The sequence below is a fragment of the Thamnophis sirtalis genome, unplaced genomic scaffold, assembly GCF_051295495.1.
Source record: "Thamnophis sirtalis isolate CommonGarterSnake01/CBP01778 unplaced genomic scaffold, rThaSir2_p1.2 scaffold_2, whole genome shotgun sequence".
NCBI lineage: Eukaryota > Metazoa > Chordata > Lepidosauria > Squamata > Natricidae > Thamnophis > Thamnophis sirtalis.
The window spans coordinates 67,440,700-67,462,898 of record NW_028261382.1 but is presented as its reverse complement, the minus strand read 5'-3'; the positions used below and the strand labels follow the sequence as shown (position 1 = coordinate 67,462,898).

The following is a 22,199-nucleotide window of genomic DNA, read 5'->3' as shown; positions in this document are numbered from 1 at the left end:
TTTGTTATTTGTTTGTATTTCCCCTCCCTTGAGTTGTGAGCCGCCCTGAGTCCCCTCAGGGAAAAGGGCGGCATATAAATAAATTAAAACTAAAACTAAATAAATTAAACTAAACTAAAAAACAAAACAGTGCAGAGGGGAAAAAACCCAAGCAATGTAGAAAGAACAGGAAGCAAAAATTATTGCAGCATTTTATAAGACAAGGAGGTAGAAAAGAAGCAGCTTCTGGTTTACTCAAACCACAAGCAACTCCTTAAAGAGGCACCTGGAATTGGTGTGGTTATTTCCTTGAGCAGAAACCACAGCTATCTATCTCTGTCAGAGCTACACGTATGACAGGCTGTCCCCCCCATCATCCAATGCAAATCAAAAGGAGAACAGGCCATATGCTCATACAAGAAAAGCAAATTAAAATGACTTGTCAAAAGAATTCAGCAGAATTGAAGCCACAAAATGCAGCCACAAGACGCCAATGCGAAGAGGAGAAAGTGAGCGATGACAAGAAACCAAGATGTTGGGAAATGGGTAAAAAAGAGAAGCAGATCAGGGAGGGCAGCTCTGAAGAAAGAGAACAGACCGCTGCAACGAGGAGAAGGGGAAGCCCAGCAAGGTCAGAACCCCTGATCTATCCCTCATCTTCCCTTCTGCATCCCAGAGAGCTGCAAAGGAGGTTTTGCTGCTTAAATTTCTGCTTGCATGCAGAGGGTGCATTGGAATTCACACCAAGGCAGCAAGACAGGAGCGTCGTGTGAGATCAAGCCATGATTTTCCCCAGAACAGAAGCAAGGATATGAAAGGCAAAATCCACAAAAGGAAAAAAAGAGGGAGCTCCCCTATGCATAGGAGTTGTGGTCCAACACACCTGGAAGCCCCACAGCCAGATGTTCCAGGTAATGAGGCCTGCATTACTCCTGGCCAACATCATCTACATGGTGCCTTGGACTCAAAGCCTACGCACGTGGGCGACCCGTGCACTTTCCACCCTCTTCACACCAGGATCTATGCAGCATCCAGAGCTCCACCTGCAGTCGGGGTGAGGGGCTAATCCTGCACCGGGTAGCCTATGCCCAGCATTCCTCTGGAAGCATGCCCACCCAAAACCCCAGCCTGAGTAGTGGGATGGCCACCTTTGTCCAGGGGCGCAGAGCCAGGTGTCCCTCCAGAGCAGCAAAAGGGGAAGGGCAGGATTTCAAGTTTACTTTCTGGGGCAGCTGCCACTGGGCCCACAACGTGGAAGGCAACCCCTGCATCGCCCCTCCCCCCCCAGCTTAGCGGAAGGGAGGGCAGGGGGGCAGCTGCTCCCTGGTGAGCCCTGGCAGACACACAGAGTCCCCTCCACCCCCACCCCCACTGACAAGCAGCGCTGTCAAACTCAGAGCTCGACCGTCTTCCTACTGCTGAGGAAACAGGCAGGTGCCACATCCTTCTCTCCTCCACGCTTCTGCCGTCTCAGGCGAAGATGGCAGCATCGCAGGAGGCCCAGATAGGCTGCCTTGACACATGGCGGCTCCATCGCAGCCATGCAGGGACCAATGTCACCCAAGCAGCCAGCCAGCCCGGCGGCTCTCCTCGGCCCACGCCAACCCCCCCAAGTACACGAGCCCCCCTCCCCCTCAGGGGCACGAGCCCCCCCTCTCCCTCTCAAGGGGAACAAGCCCCCCCCACCCCGTCAGATACGCCCCCTCCCCCCTCAGGTGCAGAAGCCCCGCGCGTGGAGGCTCCCCGGGGGCTCCGGCGGGGAGGCGCGCTCACCTCGTCCCACCCGTCCCTCGAGGGGGTCCTTCCGGAAGTGGATGCCGTGGACGTCCACATGGGCCTCCCCGCCCGCGTTGACGGCCCAGACCACGCTCTCGGCCAGGCTGGCCCCGGCAACGCTGCCCGGCGGCGGCTGCAGCACCAGCAGCACCAGCAGCGCCAGCAGCGACGCGGCCAAGAGCGAGGCGACGCGGAGTTGCGGCCCCCCGGCCGCGGCCACCATCTCCGGCTCCTTCCGCGCTGCCGCCTCAGCTCGGCAACGGCTCCGCCCCGCCGCCGCCGTTGCCGCCGGTGCCTCTCTCGCACATGCCTCCCGCCGCCTCAGCCGCAAGGGGGCACCCCACCGTGCTGGCCGTGCCGGCTACCCTGACGCCGGCCAATCACCGCGCGGCTTCGCGGGGTCGCGCCACCTCGTTGGCTGCCGGGATCCCGCTATTTGCATATCGGCACGGCCGCCGGCCCATAGGTGCGCGGCGAGGGGATGGCAGCAAGGTACGTTGAGAGCGCAAGCGGACGAAGTCGATTGGGGGATTCTCTCGCCTATTGGCGACGCTTCCCGCCTTTCTGGGGGCAAGCGTAGCCGTGGACCGTTCCACGGCGACCTGATGGGGGTGCAGCTATTCGCTTCTCCTTGGGCAGCCTCTGCTGTCCGCGACTTATTACCACAGAGAGAGCGCAAACGGAAGAACTGCGACGTCTGTGTTTTTCCTGGCAAACGTTCTCCTACATTTCACCCCGGGTTCTCCCCCCGATCTAGTGGTAGAACCCAAAGTAGGCTGTCCAATTAAAAAGCTACAGCGCGGCTCCTGAGCGCGGTGGATTGTGGAGTCGTGCTGGCAGGAAACCGGAAGTTGATGGCCCGGTGCTCAGAGGCCTGCGGTTGCCATGGCAGCGTACGCCTGTCCTCGAGTAGCGGTCCCCTCGTGGGGACGGCGCTCCTGACTGAACCCGCGTTAACGTGGCATGCAAGCGGAGCATCTTATTGCTTCCCGTGATGAGGTGGCGGCTGTTCAGCCCACCTGGTTTATTCGCAAGCAATTGCCATGAAGTCTTAAAAAGCCTTGGAGTTTATTTAAAATAGGTATAGTTGATGCGCAAAGCAATGTTTTTCCCAACTTGGCAACTTTAGGATGTGGGGTCGTCGACGTTTTGGTGTGGTAATAGGTTTATTATTCATTGTGTGTCTGCACTTTGCCTAGAAATGAGAGCGCAATAAACAGAATCACTATTGCTGCTGGCCCTTGCGCATGTGCAGAGTGCATTTTTTAAGCTCCTGCTCGATTCCCTGCTTTCTCCGCGTCTCGATTTCAGCTGCTGCAGCTCAGCACCATCAGCCCGGGGACCTTGGGGGAATCCAGGCCTGGTGTTTGAAGGGGCCATTTAAAGACCATCTGTTCGAGCTTATCGGGAATCCTTACTGAAGCATCCCAGAGAAGCGGAGCCTTTGGCTTGGTCATCAACCTATTCTTGCTTATCGGAGCAATTTCTTTTAACGTTCAAAAAACAGACTTTGCCCTTTCGACCAGGGCCCCTGTGCAGCATCCTTCAAGCCTTTGAAGAAGGTTGCCAGGTTGTGCTCAGAGCCTGAGGACAGGAGAGCATTATGTGTGGGTCGAAAATTGCACTTTTGATGAGGCGGCAGCCCAAAGGGGCATCAGACTTTCTTTTACAGCCACATCACGTGGCTGGCACAAACTCAAAAGTGCTGTTTACTGTTCCAAAGTCCTTTTCATGTGGGCTGTAATCAAGGCAGGGATCTCTCATCCCATAATGATGGATTTGAACTGCTTCCTCTTTAAAGATTGTTGCCTTTGCCAAATGTATTATTTCTAGTCTAGTTGTCTCTTCTATCCGTTCTTCTTCTAAAGCAGGACTCTCCAAACTTGGCAACTTTTAAGACGTGAACTTCAATGCCCAGAATTCCTCAGGCAACCATGGGATCTGAAGTCCAAAAGTCTTAACATTTGGAGACCCCTCTTAAAGTTTATGTTAACCCATTGATGTGCATTTTTCATAAGCTTTCCTTCCTCTTCTTCAAATCATTGGATTGTTGGCTCTTGTCCTGGACTCTGTGGCATCCCATTTGCTACTTCCTTCCTCACCATCAGTTGCCCTCTATGGCAAGTAATACATTTCAGCTGGAAAAATTATCTGGCATTCCAAACTCTATCCTGCAGCAAAAATCCATTCAAAACTTTGTGGTGATCACCTTCTCCTCAATTTCATAGAAGAATGTGTTTTTATTCAGAAAATATTCAAACAACCTTCACTTTTATCAATTTTGTTATGCTGTAGCCTGATTCTACAGTTGATGAAATTTATTTATTTTCCCTCATTTATCTAGAATCTATAATTTTACATCCTAAGGAAGCTAACCATGCAGCGGCTTCTGATGTGGTTGCAAAGAGATTGCCTCCAGGTGCCTTGAAATAGCTTGAGAGGACATTTGCAAATTATGTATGTTGTGTTTGTTCCAATGCACCAGGTGCATTGCAAGCATTGGCCATTCCCCACTTAAAAGAATTTTGTCTCAGTTCCAGCCTAACCTGATTCTATTCAAGTGGCTCCATATTTTTTGGAGCAGTGGCCTTCCTGGAAGTGGTATTGTTGAATCTGCATGATCTGTTTGATTATAGCTATTAACCAATGTCATTGTATACATGATGTACAATGATAATAAAGGCTATACTATTAATGGTCAACCCATTTTAATTGCCCTTCATCTATATTAGGGGTCTCCAAACTTGGCAACTTTTACGATTTGAGGACATGCTGGCTGAGGAATTCTGGGAGTTAAAAGACCACATGTCTTAAAGTTGCCAGGATGAGAGACCCCTGATCAGACTGTGGAACTGTATATTATTCCCAAATTGGTTTCCTAGACTTAAGCCTGGTGCAAAGTAGAGAACCTAAAACTTTATGTATCAGTAGATCTCTAGGATTCGATGGCCTGTTGAGGTTATTCTTCTTGTTTTTGTGGCCTGAGATTAGGCGGGGCAGTGTTAGAAAGAACATAAAGCCTTGAGCGTGATATGGATTTGAGGATTCAGATATTATTCTCATTGTGTCATTAGTCTTTTGAAACTAACAGCTCCTGAAGAGAATGGCAGTGTCAAAAGAGGGCCGTCTTCAGAGCTTCGGCATCTTTTCCTCAATTGTTCTGCAAGTTTTTCAATGGGGTTCAATGGTAGCACAGGGCTCCTTCCAGTTACTCTGCTGGACAAGCTTCACTCTTTTGAACCCATCCTGGCAACAGAGGAAAGCTTTGCCTCTTTTCTGTTTTTGTTCCTGCTTGCTCTGGTGGATTCAGTCCATTCTCTCTCTCTCATAGTTTCTTCAGATAGAAGAAGCTTCTAGATACTTCTAGGGATGCCTCAGACACCTGCAGAAAGTTGTGACCCTCAAAGACCCCCAAAGATGTGACCATCTTATGCGAGGGCTCTCCCTGTGTACTCTCTCAAGAGACCTCGATGACTTGGCCCAAACTGAGGCAGGTCTTTGGTCTCTGGCAGATTTTCTTCAGAGGCAGATTTCTGGCATTTGAACAGTGAACGTCTCTTCCAACTCTGTTATTCTGGCTTTTATTTTATTTTTTGGTAGCATCTAAAAGCTGAGTGCCCCATTAAAGAAAAGAATATAAATACCTTCATTTCCACATGGAGAGCGCTTCAGAACTTTGTGCTTGAAGTGGAACAGAATGAAACTTTAATTTTGGGTTTTACAGATTAGATGGTTAAATCCTTATAAAAATGGCTAGTTTATATTACCATGAAAAAAAGTTGTGGTTTGATGTTAATACTTTATTTTACTGCAGTGGCGGGAACTCGGAGTCAACTCTTCTTTTTCTCCCCCTCCCCTTTTTTTCCATCACTTCTTTCCTATTTACTTTTGTATTTTGTATCATAACTCAATAAAATGTTAAAGCACTGATAAAAGCTGAATGCTCTGAACAGCCAGACGCATTCATGCAGGCAGTTAGAGGCACTAGGTGGAGCTGTTCACCTACAAGAATCCTGCTCAGAATTCCTCATCCTCAGACTACAGAAGCTGAAGGGAATACGGACTCCACTACCACCTTGCCCCAGCCCAGTGCTTGGTGCAAGGCCTGCAAATACAGACAGTGGTACAATCGAACCTCCTTACACCAAAGGAGAGCCTCCAGATCTTCTGCCCAAGAGATATCTCCCTCTCCCTCCCAGCAGCGGAACAAGCTTGTTCCAACTTTTACAGGACAGCATTTCCCGAAGGCTGCCCGTACTGTCTCTCCTTACTTTCTCCAATTTAAGGGGTGTTTAAAAAACAACAACACTGGACAGTCATTTGCCTGGGATGGTATAAAGCTGCCTTGAGGAGGAGATTGCACTGCAAGCTCTCCAAGGTCCCTTGCATCCTATGAAGCTGTGTTCTGAATCCAAGAGGACTTGGTTTATATACTCTTTTCTCTCCTTTTCTTCTGGGCACACTATAGCCTAGAGTTAGATCTGGACAGTGTCCAGAGGCAGTGTGGCCAGTGCAAATATTGGAAACCATTCTGATTATCCTCAACATAGCTGTGAAGGCTGGAAACACGGAGGTACAACCCATCTACAAGGCACCAGGAAGGAAAGGAAGGCCATACTACCTCACTGGCTTCACTATGGTTGCACAGTAAAACAAAAAAGCATAGAATCATAAGGCTGGAAAGGACCTTGGTGGTCTTCTAGTCCAACCCCCTGGCTAAGTCTCTGAATTCCGCTCCCAGCTCTGCTGATCCTCATAGACAAGTAGCACATCAAACCATGCAATACTCATTTTTTAAAAAAGATCTGTGCCAACTTAAAATCAATTACCGTAATCCATTATTTACCTGAGGTTTGGACTTGTGAAATATTAGAGTGGACCACAAGAACCGAATAGAATTTAAATGCTCTGATTGCTCTTTAAAAAAAAAATACTTTCAAAAATCAAGGAGAAAGATTATGACTAAGTGTTTCTGTATCAAAATCCTTCTAAACCAAAACCGCTGGGTGAGATCATTCGGAGGCACGGGATAAAATACCATCAATACGCGGACGATACACAGCTGTATCTGTCCGCCCCGTGCCAACTCAATGAAGCGGTGGACGTGATGAACCGGGGTCTTGAGGCCGTTAAGGACTGGATGAGAGCTAACAAACTGGTACTCAACCCAGACAAGACCGAGTGGCTGTTGTGTTTCCCTCCCAACAATTTGGCCAACGTTCCATCAATCAGGCTGGGGGGGTCAAAATTTATACCCCTCAGACAGGGTCCGCAACTTGGGAGTCCTCCTGGACCCACAGCTGACTTTTGACCACCATTTGTCAGCTGTGACCAGGGGGGCATTTGCCCAGGTTCGCCTGGTACGCCAGTTGCGGCCCTACCTGAACCGGGAGGCTCTCACAACAGTCACTCGAGCCCTTGTGATCTCTAGGCTGGAATACTGCAATGTGCTCTACATGGGGCTGCCCTTGAAGAGCATCCGGCGACTTCAGCTAGTCCAGAATGCAGCCGCGCGAGTGATTGTGGGCGCACCGCGGTTCGCCCACATAACACCGATCCTCCGTGAGCTGCGCTGGCTACCTGTTGATCTCCGGGTGCGCTTCAAGGTGCTACTCACCATTCATAAAGCCCTTCATGGTAGTGGATCTGACTATTTGAGAGACCGCCTTCTGCCAATTACCTCCCTTCGTCCCATCAGATCGCATAGAGTAGGCCTCCTTCGAATTCCATCCGCCAGTCAGTGCCGACTGGCAACTACGCGGAGGAGAGCCTTCTCGGTTGCAGCTCCGACGCTTTGGAACGATCTCCCCGTGGAGATTCGCACCCTCACCACCGTCCAAACCTTCCGCACAGCCCTCAAGATCTGGCTATCCCGTCAGGCCTGGGGATAAGATCCTAATCTCGCCCCGCCCGAATGTCGAATGAATGTTGTGTTTTTATTGGTTATTTTCCTTTATTCACATTTCTTTTGTGTCCTGTCTTACACTCCCCTCCTATGAAATGTAAGCCGCCCTGAGTCCCCTTAGGGAAAAGGGCGGCCTATAAATGTCAATAAAATGACTAAAAATGACTAAAAAAATGACTAATTCCACTTTTCAGAAATTGGGACAGTATGAGGACATAGTATTTAAATTGAGGGAATTGTCAGCCAGGCACCATCTGCTTTTAGTCAGACGTGTTGCCCCATCCTGGTTCATCCTGAAATCTTTTCTCCTTTCACCTCTTTCAAAAAAGGAACCAGATTTTCTTTTATATAGCATTGTACAATTTTATGCTTTGGCCCCTTTGAAGTTTGCCGCCTTGACTAAGGCAAGAAACTGAAGTTTGGAGCTGAGTGGCCTGAAGCCACTCCACACCCCAGAAAGAAAGAGCACCCGTCACATGGATGAAATATTGAGAAAACGAGAAGAAATTGTTTTTGCAAAATGTCAGTAATGATGCCATCTGCTGGGAGGATGGAAGAGTGGACTCATGGCAGCCCTTTGTCAGGCCCAGCCTTCATCTGGAAGGGCCCTCGATCTCAACAGGCTCCTTGCTGGGTGATTTTCCTCTTGCAGGGAATTGAACCCTCTGCATTCTACAGAAACTACCTCTTCAGGCTGGCATGACCAACATTCTCTGCTCCTCGTTCTACAACATTTATTTGTTTGTCTGATTGTCTGACAAGGAGTAAGTCTACGGGACACAGAGGTAAGTAAAGATAGGAGGAAGCAGAAGCAGCTCAACTTACCTTGGCCAAGAATCAATTCTGGCACACGTGTCCATGGGAAGCCATGCCTTCACACAAAGAATGCCAATTACCTAACATGCATCACTCGTGTCAGTGGCACAGTCTGCATCTTGCACAAGGTCACTTTTGGGGGGGTTTGCCTGGCAGGATCCGAGGATAGTTGCTCCCTGATGGGAATACCTGTCCTGCCCCCTCATATTAAAATGGAGCACAGAAATGTTTAAAATAAAAATCCTGAATTCTCCACCATTTCAGCTCCTTTTTCTGGCAAAATGCTGCTGGCAGCAGGAAAAAGGATTGAATGAAGCGCCAAAACAAAACAGTGTTGGAGCCTAAACAGCAGTGGGTGGGATTCAAATAATTTAACAACCCGTTCTCTGCCCTAAAGACCAGCTGTGTAGGAGGGGCTTGGTGGTCATGTGACTGGGTAGGCATGAGCACTTTGCCTTAGCTGTTACAATGTAATATGGGTTAACCTGAGAGGCAGATTCTGTAAACAGGGCAATAAAGGTTAGGCTAGAAACAACACCGGAATGTTTTCTTCCTGCCTTCCTTACAGGATTAGCCCTGTAAAGTAGGAAAAAAAAAATTTCTTCAAACAACCAGTTCTCCGAACTGCTTAGAAAGTTAACAACCAGTTCTCCTGAATAGGTGCAAACTGGCTGAATTCCACCACTGCTACCCAGGCTTTTCTGTGACTTTATCCATCCTTGGCAGAAAGTTCTCGTACTTTCATACATCCTGCTAAATCCTCAACACCAATTACCAAAATGCAACATGTTACCCTAAACCTAGTAAGTCAGTGGAGCATCTAGGTCTAAAACTTGTGGACTTCAACTGCCAGAATACCCCAGCCAGCATCAGCCATGCCTTGGGAATTATGGGAATTGAAATCCACAGTCATAAAGTTGCCAAGTTTGGAGACCCCCGATCAAGGTGGAAGGGATCTTGCAGTCATTGTTTATCATGGTTTAAGGAGATGACCCACCCAACATGCAGAAACAACAGGCAAGCCTACCACAAACTTTAGCCTCAACATGCCGGTTGGGCAAATCCAGGCTGAAAATGGAGGGGTATAACTACAGTTGTCCATAGAGAAAGGCCTACGCTTCCACCCCTGGGCTGGTTTTGCTGGGCTCCTGCTTTGGGAGGGCAGAAAGCTTGGTTTAGGCTGCAAAGGGATGCAGCCATTTGAGGAAATGCAGCACTTCATTTCCAATTCATATTCAGCCATGTGCTCTCAGTTGCATTTAAATAATTTGAAGAAGGATTGCTGATCTGGACAAATCGGAGCTTAAGCTAAGTGCCAAATCACAGGAGATTAATGAGCATCATCTGTAATCATTGTAAATGAGACTCAGCGTGACTTAGTCCACCAGGTGGAGAGGAATAGAATTGTCATATTTCAATTTATCAAGCAGAGGAGACTGGAAAGGGGTAGTACGTGGTACACAAAATCTAGTTCATTCCTTGGCAACTGAGCAGCTGCAAATGGCTCCTAACTTCAGCTCTTTCTTTGTGGTTGTTTCCACCAACGCTAATAGCATTCAAAATCCAACATTTATGCTGCTTAAAAAATTCTCCCTGTAGCAGACCTGTCATTTTGTGCCCATGACCACATTCCCCTCTGGGGATCCCCAGCCCTGGCCCCTTGTCTTTGCCAATGCTGCACTCTGGAGAGGGCTGGTGGCAGCAGCTCCAGCTTGGACGGTCTGGAATTGGGGTTCTAACCCCAAACATTTCAGGGTACTTTCTCTTCCCAAGCAAGGGGAGGGCAAATGAGGACCAGCTGAGAGATCCAGCTGTTTTGTGATGCTGCTTTCGTAGGGCAAATTGGCCAGGGGAGGGAGCTTGTTGCTCTCGAAGCCTGGATTTGTTTTGCAGACGTTTCATTACCTAACTAGGTAACATCATCAGTGCTAGTGATATTATCTAGTTGGGTAATGAAACGTCTGCAAGAAAATAACCAAGCTCAAAGAGCACTAAGGACCCCTCATTTCAACCCTGAGCTACAAATATTCTCCTTTATTGGTAGGGAGGAGTGAACTGCCCTTCATCCCCTGCATGGAGCCTTTCCAAACACCACCTGTCCTCCACCTGCCCCTCTCCCCTTTGGGCCTTCCTAACCAGAATGGCTTCAAGACAGTCCTGCACTCCTGGAGCACATGAGGCTGGAACGGCCCCTGCAGAGAGGAGGAGGTCCAGTTCCTCTCCCAGATGTCTCATGCCAGAAAAACAGGCTGAGATGCTGACCAATTAAGCTGCACTGGCTGGGAGATGAGATGAGTAATCTCTGCAATGAGATTATTAGATTGAAGACCTAATCCCCAAATCCGTCTGTACGTGAAAACTGCCTCCCAACAACCCTCCCCCTGCCTCCATGGGTTGTTTGACAGAGAAGCAAGAGAGCCTCTCTTGCAGGAGGAATAAGGCTGGAGGGACCGGGTCCTCACCCCTCCTTTCCCCCCCAAGTTTAATGAGAGGTGCTAACTAAGGGGCAAAACCAAGCCATGGGGGGAGCTGTCCATTCTGGACTTTTATCAGGGCAAGTGTGGTTCACACCATGTGGGAGAAGAAGCTGATGGTTTTGTGTCTTTGGGGTTCTGACCTTAATATGGAACTATAATCAGCTGATTGATGGGTCTGAGCACACGACCTGAACCCAGCCATGTTCTTCTAGCCTGCGATTATGACGCTACTTTAGCTTGTTGTGTGAACACTGTGCAAAGAGTTCAGGTTTCTTCACAGCCACTTCTCTACAAGCTGGGATTTTCCTTTTGTAGGCATGTGAGATCAGAATGGGAGTCCCTCCCTCAGCTGGGCCTCCCACAGGCACAGGACACCTATTCAGTGGCAACACCACCAAAGCCTCCCACGCCCCTCTCCCTCTTTGCTTCCCAGCCAACAACCACCAACTTCTGCCACAGGATGTCCGTATCTTCCAAACAGCTTCCGTGTTTCTCAAACTGGGCCACTTTTAAGGAGGGTGCACTTCTACTCCCAGAATTCTTCAGGCTCCCTTGTTGGTTAGAGAATTCTAGAGAAAGCCACACACCCTAAAGTTGCTGAAATTGACAAACACTGATCTAGATTAATCGTGTTGTGTCGTACAGAGTAATTTCAGTATTTCGTTTTGTATTTAGTCATCCAGAGGAAGGCTTTTCCTGCTGATTGCATTACGAATCTCCATTGATATTGCATTTCATGTGCTTCGTCTTTGCTGAAGTTTTTATACAGGCACTATAGTGAGACCTCCATGAACACATCAAAGGGATGTGTGTGTTTGTGCATGTGCAATCGTTTTATAAAGACAAAGACTCCCGTGCTCCTGACCGCTTCATAGATGCATGAGCAACCATGTTTTTTTAGCAGGGATGTGGATTTCCTGGTCTGCCACCCTCACTAGATATGAGCCTGCTTGGCCATTTAAGATGCGCCGTGATGAATTTAATTTTGCCTGAATTTAATAATTTTGTAAAAGCCCATTTTGATTCTTTAATGCGCTAGATGAGTTGCCTACCACTCTGAGTACAAAGAGCTCCCAATTCCCACTTGTGTAAAAGGGTGTAGCTCCATTCAGGAGGTCTGCAGTGTTTGGTCAAAAAAAGTCAAGATAGCGGCCACATCAGTGGAATCAAAGCTCTGCCTGTTTTCCTGTGCACAGCATGCACCTCAAGGGCCTGGCACCCGGCTGTCTCAGATGAAGGGCCAGCCCAGTCAGGTGAGAGTCCTGGCCCTCCTCCTTCAGCAGCTGGCATCTCTGGAGTCAGGTCAAGATGGCAGCAGCACAGATAAGAAATAGACAGCCTCAATTGCAGGGCTGCAGCCACCATGTTGGCCTTAGACTTGGATGGCCGGGGGGCAAGTGGGAAGAACAGACAGGGTGTTGAATGTTGTCCCACAACGTGGCTTCTTGGGTGAGATTGTGTAGTTTGCAAACTGGCTGGTTTCTATTTCTATTCCTATTTCTATTCTTAGCTCCAGCTTGGGGGGTGCTCTTAGCAGCCCCCCTTAATAGAGTTGTGGGCCTTGACCCCCCAGGGACCCCCTAATGGCCCCATCATCCCTTGGGAAATAAGAGCCAGCCTCGCAGAGAGTATTTGCTCAATATTATTTGTTTTTCTGCACAAACATATATCGGTGCCCCTTAACATGACTGTAGGGAGACAGAAAAACATTCCAGAGGCAAAAATCAAGGCGACACAGAGGAGACGGGAGGAGGCCTTCGCAAAAGGCGCATTGGCCAAGGAACACAAGTCCAGAGCACAGTCCATGTCAGGCACTGCTCCTGGGGGCCTCCCCCACATCCAGCCCCCCCCTTTCTCATCGCTTGGCAGGGTTGGCCGGAAGAGCAAAAGCAGGCGAGGCGTTGGAAAAGGAGACCTTGACAACATCCAGCCCTCGGTGGCTGCTTCAGGCACGGGCACCGCTGCCCCCCCCCCATGAGATCGCCTCCCCCGGCAGCACTTTGGATGCAGGAGACCCCCAAATCGTTCACAGTGTGGAGAGGGAAGGAGCATCAGGCCAGGTGGAGTAGTGAGGCAGGTCACTGCGGCACACCGTCGATGGGGCATCCGGCATTGCATAGGAGCTCAGGGCATGGTGCGCCACACAGGCCCTTTTCTACCCTCTGAGGCTGGGTCACTGCTCAGCTCAAGAGCCGTCTTCAGCGAGACATCATCCTGACAAACTCTGTAGACAAGGGAGGAGGGCAGAGAGACAATACTCCTAGATCAGAGTTTCCCAAAGTTGGCCATGTTAAGATGTGTGGACTTCAACTCCCAGAATTTCCCGGCCAGCTTTGTAGTTGAAGACCACACATCTTAACATGGTCAACTTTGGGAAACACTGATTTAAATCTCATTGCCGATTCATATTTACAGCAGTTTTCCAGAAACAGACTATTTCTGTAAAGGAATTTAGGAGAAGGGTATGAGAGAACCATCCAAAGAAAACCTGGGAAAGCGTTTATGTGCTCAGACATAGAAGGAAGCAGGGAAGAGAAACTCAAAATGGTGGACCTGGACTTTGTTTAGTACAAGAAGGGACAGACAAAAACTTGAGCAGCCTTTCAAGATGGACGCCAGACAGGCCAGGTCAAGAAACGGGGGAGGTGGGGGAATCCCAGAAATTCATGCATCTATTGCACTGATTTGATTATAGCTGCCCAACAAAAATGGACTCTGGATGGGGGAAGAGAGCTGATGTTGCGACGACACAATGTGCAATCTCGGAGCTCCGAGATCGCAGTCAACACTTTTGCCACTGGACGGTCCATCTGGACCTAAACCGTCCCGAAGAGATGGTGACAGGGAAGAGTACGTCTTGCTGATCTCAGAGGCACCGCAAAGTCCCTGATTGAGCCAAGAGAATCTCTTCTTGCCGGCGACATAAGCACAGCCCCAAGCTGTTGAAGTTGGGACAGCTCTGCAACAGGAGGAAAGTGGAAAGAGAAAGTGTGTTCATCTGGTGAGGAAATCTTATTTTTATAAAAGACTGCCCAAAAAAGATTGAAGCTAAACTAAACTGGTAAAGAAAAGAAAATAAGCGCCGAAATTAAGCATTATTGGACAGTGTGTTATCCTTTTTTATTTACTTTTTCCTATGGGTGGACGTTTTGTAAACATTTTCTACTTTTTAAAGTGAAAGTATCGGTTTTTCTTCTTCTATTTCTTTTTTTACCTATGGATTAAATCCTTTTCTTTATTTCTACTAGTTGGGATGGATTTTTTCTTTTTATTTTGTTTCATTTAAGAATTTTGTATCTTCTAAGCCTGAAACATAAAGAAGATATAAAAGGAATATAAAGGGGGTAGTAACCTCAGAGGGAAAAGAAGTTACACTGCCACTTGGAGGTTGAGTCCTGGAAACATTGCTTTTTCTTTTTTCTCTTTGATCATTTTGACCGTGTACTTCAAAGGCTTCAGCTTGTTTATAGAAGAGATAGGAGAAGAGCATGGGTTGTTTATACAGGTGCTCTTTGGATGCTCTTTGGTAGCTGGAAAGAAGTTAAAACAAAACCTTGTTTTTAAACTAGAGTGGCAGTGTTTACTAACTGGAAGGATGGCACGACACCAAAAAGAAACCATAACATTACAACAGATTATGTTTGAAATGCAAAAAATATTAGAAACAACAGAGAGTTGAGAAGAGATAGGAAAATATTGAAAATATAAATTGTAATGTGGTAAAACCTGATGGAAAAATGGAAGATATCCAGCAAATGGAAAAAGTGGAGGTTAGAGTTCTAAAAACCCAAGGGAAAAATAAACAAAGAGGCAAGATAATTGTGGATATTGACAGTGAACTGGGTGTGGTTGGAGGTGGAAAGAGTGGAACATGGAAAGGGAAGATAGATAGAAAGGCGCTCTACTCCAGATTTCAAGGTATAGAAGAAGAAAAAAGAGAAGAATTGATGGACTTAAGGAGATAAATTTTGACAAAAGCACTACTCATAACCAAAGATAAGCTGATTAAAGAAGCTGATGGAGGGTCTTGAGATTTTACAAGATATGTAACAAGTAACAAATTGCGAACAGAAGTCCACACAAATTTGATTAAGGAAATAACCAGAAGACTAATTCCACAAATGGCAAAAGAAATAGGATTACACTATTACTAGAAAGACACTGGTTGAGATATGAAAACTAATAACAAAACACTAGTTAAAGTTAGTTAAAATTAGAGCATTATGTTAAAAATGAAGTGATAATGGATAAAGTTAGGTAAATAATTGATAATGATAACAATGTATACATATGTATTGATTTGATAAGAGGAAATTTGGTATAAATTTTAAATGGTGAAAAAGGGAAAAAATAAGATAAACTTAGTCAAACTATTGTTAAATAAATGACTGCTAATGATAACAATGTAATATTTGTGTCGACATGATAAAAGGGAAATTGGATATAAATCGTAAACAGTGATTAAGAAAATTTTATTATCAAACAATTAATTTTTATTTTGAATGTGTTATAAAGATATAATGTTGTTGGATGATATTGAAAATAGATAATGGAATGCCATTATGTGGTTTTGTTTTAAACTTTGGAATATTTGTTATAAAGGGACGTTAAAACAACTATAGTCATATGAAGGATGAGGTATGATGATTGTAATATATATAAATATATCTGATGTAAAATATATAACGATATGAATCATAGGTGATGACGGTGGAAGGGATGCACGAAAGTTCTTTGTAACCAATTGACACACTTTTTACAATTTGTAATGGAAGATGTTTTTATGGTGTTTGTTGTGTCTTGTTTGTTTGTGTTTATTCAAAAATAAAAAACAATTTTTATTTAAAAAATGGACTCTGGATGTCCAATGTATTTGCAAAATAATTGAAAAAAGAGTATACAAATTAATGGATGCTTCTTTACTATTGTGAGGTATGGGATTAAATAACAGAATCTTGAAAGCCTGTTCAGGTATCTCGTTGTTCTTTCTTGTACTAGCTTGAGCTTCTCCTGCTTCCTTCTGTCTCGTGGTTTCATCCAACTTTCACCTAAATAGCCTTCCTTTCCTTCCTTTTCCTCCCTTCTCCTTTCCTTCCTTTCTCCCTCCCTCCTTCCCTTCCTTCTCTCTCCCTTCCTTTTCCCTTCAATAGCTTTTTCATACATTCTCCAAATTTAGCTCACAATTTCTTCAATTGCTCAGCCCCAATTTCCTAACAGTGAGAACAATGAACCAGTTGTTGACCAATGAATAACTCCAGAAGTTGTGAATGCTCCAAGACTGGAAGTTTTTAAGAAGAGACTGGACAACCATTTGTCTGGAATGGTAGAGGGTTTCCTGCCTGAGCAGAGGGTTGGACTAGCAGACCTCCAAGGTGCCTTCCAACTCTGTGATTCTATATCCTGTGTAATTAGAGATGATGCTGGGGGGATGGGAAATCTGCCATTTTTTATTTTTTGCTTTCTAAATAAAATGTCCATTTTAAATTACTTAATTTAAGAATGATTTTATGTTCATGATCAGTGACTCTGGGAGCCATTTCAAGAAGGTGGGCTGGAAATGCCACAAGGAACTGCATGAGTAGGTCAGAAGACCTCTGAAGAGCGTTTCCACGGGGGGGGGGGGGGGCTTTAGCTGCCTTTCTGGGCCAGCAAAGGCCATTTTCTTCGGGCTCAGCTGCCCAAATCATAAACATCCATGTTTGTGCCAAGAGACCCATTTGAGTTGGGGGTGGAAAGAAACCCTGTCCCCCAGCTCCTTGCTCTGAGTCTCCCCCATCCCTCGGCTGCAACAGGCACAGAAGCCTCTTAACAGCCAGGCCAGATTCCTTTTCTAACCTACTAAAGTCAGGGTGAAGGGTGGGAGCTGGCCAGAGGCCCCTTTCTCCTCTCCGTTAGAGCTGGGGGGGCAGTGTGTGTCTGTGCAGATCATCCCAGCCATTTTCACAGCAGCTGGCTGAGGTCAGTCGTGAGAGGAATTGTGAGGTGTGTAGACCCATGCTGAGCCTTTATTGAGTGCCTCTTAAGAGCCTCTACATGCTGTAGTAAACAAGCTACAGGAAAGAAACCTTCCCCCAAGCAGCCACGTCTCCCAGCCAGCTCCGTGGCTGCTTCCCTCCCCGTGGCCAGTGGACAGGCCCTCCCTCCCTCCCTCCCTCCACTTACCTTCAAAGTCCACTCGCCCATCTCCGTTCAGGTCAACGTCCCGTATGATGTCCTCTATGTCTCGGTGTCCCACCTGCTGTCCAAGAAGCTTCCTCATAGCTTCTCGCAGTTCGTTGGTGCTGATTTCTCCGTCTCCGTTGGTGTCAAACTGCACAAAGCACACCAGGAGAAACCACAGAGTTGGTGGTTCCCCGAAGGCTTTCTGTGGCCCTCTCAAAGCTACGCCTCCACCCAACCGAGCCCACCGCAACGGTGACCACACTTTGGTTTTACACCTCCCGCTTTCCCTTGAAAGCCATTGGCCAATAGCTACATTAAATGCAATTTCATGCAAGTGTGAGCTGCACTTGCAATTCACAAGAAGAACCGAGACAAGGCCATTCCCAGGGGAGGGAATAGGAGGGAATTCTTCTTCTCTTCAAAGCGGCAGCTGGAAAGCAGGGCTGCGTAGCTCTTCACATGCCGTCTCCAGAAAGTGCTTCGGTGTGTGCAGGAGAGTGAACCTGACACCTGTCTCCAGTAATTTCTCTCAACCCCCTCTTCTCAAGGGCGGCAGACAGGTGCACCTCGCATCTTCCACCATGTGCCACAAAGCATTTTTTTTTTTTTGAGATTCAATCCGAAGCACACCTACTCCAACTAGGGAGGAAGCAGCAACGGGGGAGAAAAGAAGGAGAATAGCAGCACCAGCAGCATCTCCATCATGCTCCAGTAAGAAAAAACCACCATCAAGAGAATTGGGGAAAGAGACTTTTGGGCCCCCCCCCCCAAGAAGAAAGCAGAACAACACAAGCCTCCCTCCAGGAGGAAGATGGTTTCTCACCTCCCTGAAGGCATCCCGCAGCTCCTTCACCCCAATCATGTCGGCCGTCTCTGCCAGCAGCTTGGGTCCCATCAGTTCCACAAAGTCATCAAAGTCTACATGGCCACCCACTGAGGATACAAGGAGGGAGAATGTGCAGAAGGCTCTTACAGCTGAGCCCCCCATCCGAACCCAGACTCCGGCCGCACCGCCTGGATGCTACGGGATGTGCACAAGTAGCTCCACATGGGGTGGAGAAAACAGCATGCGCTGGGGGGTGGGGACTCCATGCATCTTGGCCTGTGCCTAAAGGGGCACAGAAACAATTGACGTCTCAAAAGGAGCAGACCACCCATCCAGCCAGGTCCGCCCGCCCACCCACCTATCCCCTGCCCCACTGTTTTGCAACTGCTGGAAGAGGCCTCGGAGTCTGCATGTACAGAAGAAAAATAAGTATTTTCAAATGTCCTACTGAAACAAAGTGTGCAAAATATGAGGCTTGTTATGAATTCATGTCAGGATGTCACAGCACAAATGTGCACTTAAAATAAACTCATGAGCTATAGACCTGAAATTGCAAGGATCTGCTGTTTCCCATGATTATATTTTCCAATCTGAATTTCCTAATTTAAATAGACTCGGCATCCTTTTTCCTGCACCCTTTTAGGCAACCAACATTCTCGGCACACCAGTTCAGCAGGATAAATTGAGATCGAAGTACGTCCGCTGCTTGGCATGGAATAAAATCAAGCAGCTCTGAGTTCAGACTGACTCATGACCAGAAATATTCCCAGGATGGTAACATTTACGGCTGTGAACCACACAAGGAACCCTGGATGGCCTCCCTGGAGAAAGAGTGGAAAATATTTTTCTCCAGTGAGCTTGGAAACAGCCTCATAAATACTTGGAAAACAGCCAGAGCAATATTTCTCAACCTTGGCAACTTTAAAGCTTTGGCTCCCAGAATTTCCCAGCCTCCCATGAATTCTGGGAGTTGAAGTCCACACATCTTAAAGCTGCCAAGGTTGAGAAACCGCCAGCTAAAAATTGTCTACAGCAGGGGTCTTCAAACGTGGCAATTGACAGCTGGCTGGAGAATTCTGGGAATTGAAGTCCACAAGTCTTAAAGTTGCCATGTTTGGACCTCTGGTCTACAGCACTGGTTGCTTTTTTTTATAGCTGATCCTGAACCATCGTTAAAAGTTTTCAAGAAAAGGTTTGACAACCATTTGTCCAAGATGGTATGAAGAGCACTGCCCTGAGCAGGGGTTGGAATAGAAGACCTCCAAGTTCCCTTCCAGCCCCCTTAACTCTATGCTTGGTATAAAAGAGCTGCTAACAGGACAGAGCGCAGGGCTTGATGAGCAAGAGGGCATAAATGGCAAAGGCCATTGACTGGGGGAGGAGTAGACGGGCTCAGCTTTGAAGCTCAGGTTTATACATGCATGCAGATTAGAGTTGAAAGGGACCTTGTAGGTCATCTAGTCCACCCCCCTGCCCAAACAGGAGACCCTTCACCATTTCTGACAGATGGCAGTCCAGTCTCCTCTTGAAAGCTTCCAGGGATGAAGGTCCCACAACTTCCGAAGGCAACTTCTGTTCCATGGGTTGATGGTTCCTATTGTCAGAAAATTCCTTATTTCTAGATTGAATGTCTCCTTGTCCGGTTTCCATCCATTGTTCCTTATCTGGCCTTGAAAAGTGCTTTGGAAAACAGCTTGACCCCCTCCTCTCTGGGGCAGCCCTTCAAATACTGGAAGTCTGCTCTCCTGTCTCCCCTGGTCCTTCTCTTCACTAGACTAGCCAGGCCCAGTTCCTGCAACTGTTCATTGAATGTTTTAGCCTCCAGTCCCCTCATCATCCTGGTTGTTCTTCTCTGCACTCTTCCTAGAGTCTCAACATCTTTTTATATACATGTGTGTGAGCTTTGCACACACACGCACAAGCACACACACAGAGGCAAGCACAGCCACAGTCTGGGGACCACTGCAGCTCTTAGCACAGGATTCCTTTTTCTTTTTACATTTCAAGGTAGCAACCTGACCAGACATGCACAAGTGTCACTTTCTCCTTTTTCATAACCTCCAAAGAGTTGCTTCTTTCCCAAAACAAAGCGATCCTTCCTCTCAACTGAGGCATCTGGTGGTTCGAGGCGATAGCAGGTCCCCTGATTAAGTCGGCCTCCGACTCTCCTGCTGCCCTGCTGCTGCTGCTGCTGCTGCTGCTAATTCACTGCAGAATAATTGTTGCTGCCCTCGGAGGAGGAAAGGGCGAGACCAGAACTGAATCGCCTTGCCAGGTCAACTGGAACTGATTTCAACCAAAGGAGCCTGGTTTCCGTGCCCCCAGCAAGACGGCCCTGGAGGAAAGGGTGCAGCAAAGTGCAAAGACAGATTACGCATGCGGGAGTCACATTCTCCTCTCCAACTGGCCTTGTGATGGGAACTGTGCTTGGGGGACAATCCTTCTGCTTGCCTTGCTCTGAGCGAGCAGGAGGATGTGCGAGATGCTGAGCAGAGCCCTTCCCTACCTTCATTCCCAACAGGCGCCCCCCCCCCCAAACTGCAAGGAGCTCCTCTGCCCCGCCCCTTCAGGGTGGGAACCAAGGACAAGCCCCCTGGGCGTCCTTTGCTCCAGCAGATTGAGTGAGGAGAGCCAGGCTGCCCCTCTCCAGGTCAGCTCTTTGAGGTCTTAAAACCACCTTCTCCTGCTTTCTCCACTCTCAAGAAGCTTCTCTCAATGCTGAAGATGTGTGGACTTCAATTCCCAGAATTCCCCAGTCAGCATTAATGGAGACTTCAACTCCCAGAATGCTGGCTGGGAAATTCCAGGCATTGAAGCCCACACCTTCCAGTTTGAGAAACATGGGTCTGTGGATACAAAAAAATCAAGAGGAATCTGGTAACAATTTCCCTTACTTAACAGGTTTTATCAAAATAAGCTCACTGTTGCTCTTTTGGTTGCCCTGTGTTCTCCTTAAAATGTAAGATAAAATAATAATAGCCACAATTATAATAACAACAGATACAATGCCATTACGGCACCTCAGGTTCTGCAGAAGAACTATTGTGTATGAAAGCCAACTATTGTGTATGAAAGCCATTATTGTGTTGTTAATAATAATAATAATAATAATAATAATAATAATAATAATTTAATTATTATTAAACATACTTGATTCAGAAAGATGCAACTAAAGGAATAACACCTGAAAACTACAGACCAATAACATGCTTGCCAACAACCTTCAAATTACTCACAGGCATTATTGCAGATAACATGATGGATTATTTGGAAACAAACAACATCTTGCCAGTAGAGCAAAAAGGCAACAAAAGAAGGAGCAGGGGCACAAAAGATCAGCTTCTAATTGATAAAATGATATTAGAAAATTGTAAGAACAGAAAAACGAACTTGAATATGGTCTGGATTGATTACAAAAAGGCATTTGACTCACTGCCACATAGTTGGATCATAAAATGCTTAGAAACAACTGGCATTAGCAAAATCCTTTACTGAAAAGGCGATGAAACAATGGAGAACTGAGTTGGCAGTAGGGAATGATCTAACGGAATGGTTAATATCAAGCGAGGAATTTTCCAGGGTGATTCACTTTCACCTCTTCTCTTCATCATCGCAATGATCCCACTATCAGTAATCGTAAAAAAATGAAATTAGGCTACCAAACAGCCAAAGAAGCTGAAAAAATTTCGCATTTACTATATATGGATGATTTGAAACTCTATGGAAAGTCAGAAATAGAAATCCAATCATTGACAAACACAGTCCAAGTATTCAGCACCGATATTTCAATGCAGTTTGGCATGGAAAAATGTGCCACTGTATCCATAAAAAGGGGCAAAATCACTGCATGTGAGGGAATTGAAATGCCCAATGGCCAATTAATTAAATGCAAAGAAAATGAAGCCTACAAATACTTAGGCATTCTGCAGTTGGATAACATCAAGCATGGAGAAGTAAAAACTATTGTCAGGCGAGAGTACACCAACAGAGTTAGGAAAATTTTGAAATCTAAATTGAATGGTGGAAATACAATCAAGGCCATAAATACCTGGGCAATACCAGTTATAAGATACACAGCTGGTATAGTTAACTGGACACAAGCTGATTTGGACCTTTTGGACTGAAAAACCAGGAAACTAATGACAATGCACTACAGTTTACATCCACGTGGTGATACTGATAGACTATATCTGCCCCGAAAATCAGGTGGCAGAGGATTATTACAAGTGAAGCAAACAGTTGAAGAAGAAAAACATAC

General features: G+C 46.7%; 2 protein-coding genes across 11 annotated transcripts in view; both read right to left on the bottom strand.

Annotated features, from left to right (window-relative positions):
- The window catches only part of MLEC (malectin), a 30,821-nt gene extending 28,741 nt beyond the window's left edge, over window positions 1–2,080 (bottom strand). For both annotated transcript variants that reach the window (XM_014065293.2, XM_087705892.1), the window contains exon 1: window positions 1,753–2,080. In XM_014065293.2, coding sequence (XP_013920768.2) covers window positions 1,753–1,978 — 226 coding nt within the window. In that variant the 5' untranslated portion in view covers window positions 1,979–2,080. The remainder of the gene's footprint in view (window positions 1–1,752) is intronic.
- A 10,502-nt stretch (window positions 2,081–12,582) lies between these two features.
- Window positions 12,583–22,199, bottom strand: part of CABP1 (calcium binding protein 1) — a 41,015-nt gene continuing 31,398 nt past the window's right edge. For 4 of the 9 annotated variants that reach the window (XM_087705887.1, XM_087705883.1, XM_087705889.1 and 1 more), the window contains 4 exons: window positions 17,939–18,048; window positions 17,116–17,263; window positions 14,306–14,483; window positions 13,776–13,912 (listed from right to left, as the gene is read on the bottom strand). In XM_087705887.1, coding sequence (XP_087562013.1) covers window positions 14,323–14,483; window positions 17,116–17,263; window positions 17,939–18,048 — 419 coding nt within the window. In that variant the 3' untranslated portion in view covers window positions 13,776–13,912; window positions 14,306–14,322. Of the gene's footprint in view, window positions 13,178–13,498; window positions 13,913–14,305; window positions 14,484–17,115; window positions 17,264–17,938; window positions 18,049–22,199 lie in introns of those variants that run through there. The other 5 variants (XM_087705888.1, XM_087705886.1, XM_087705891.1 and 2 more) reach the window with 2 other exon arrangements.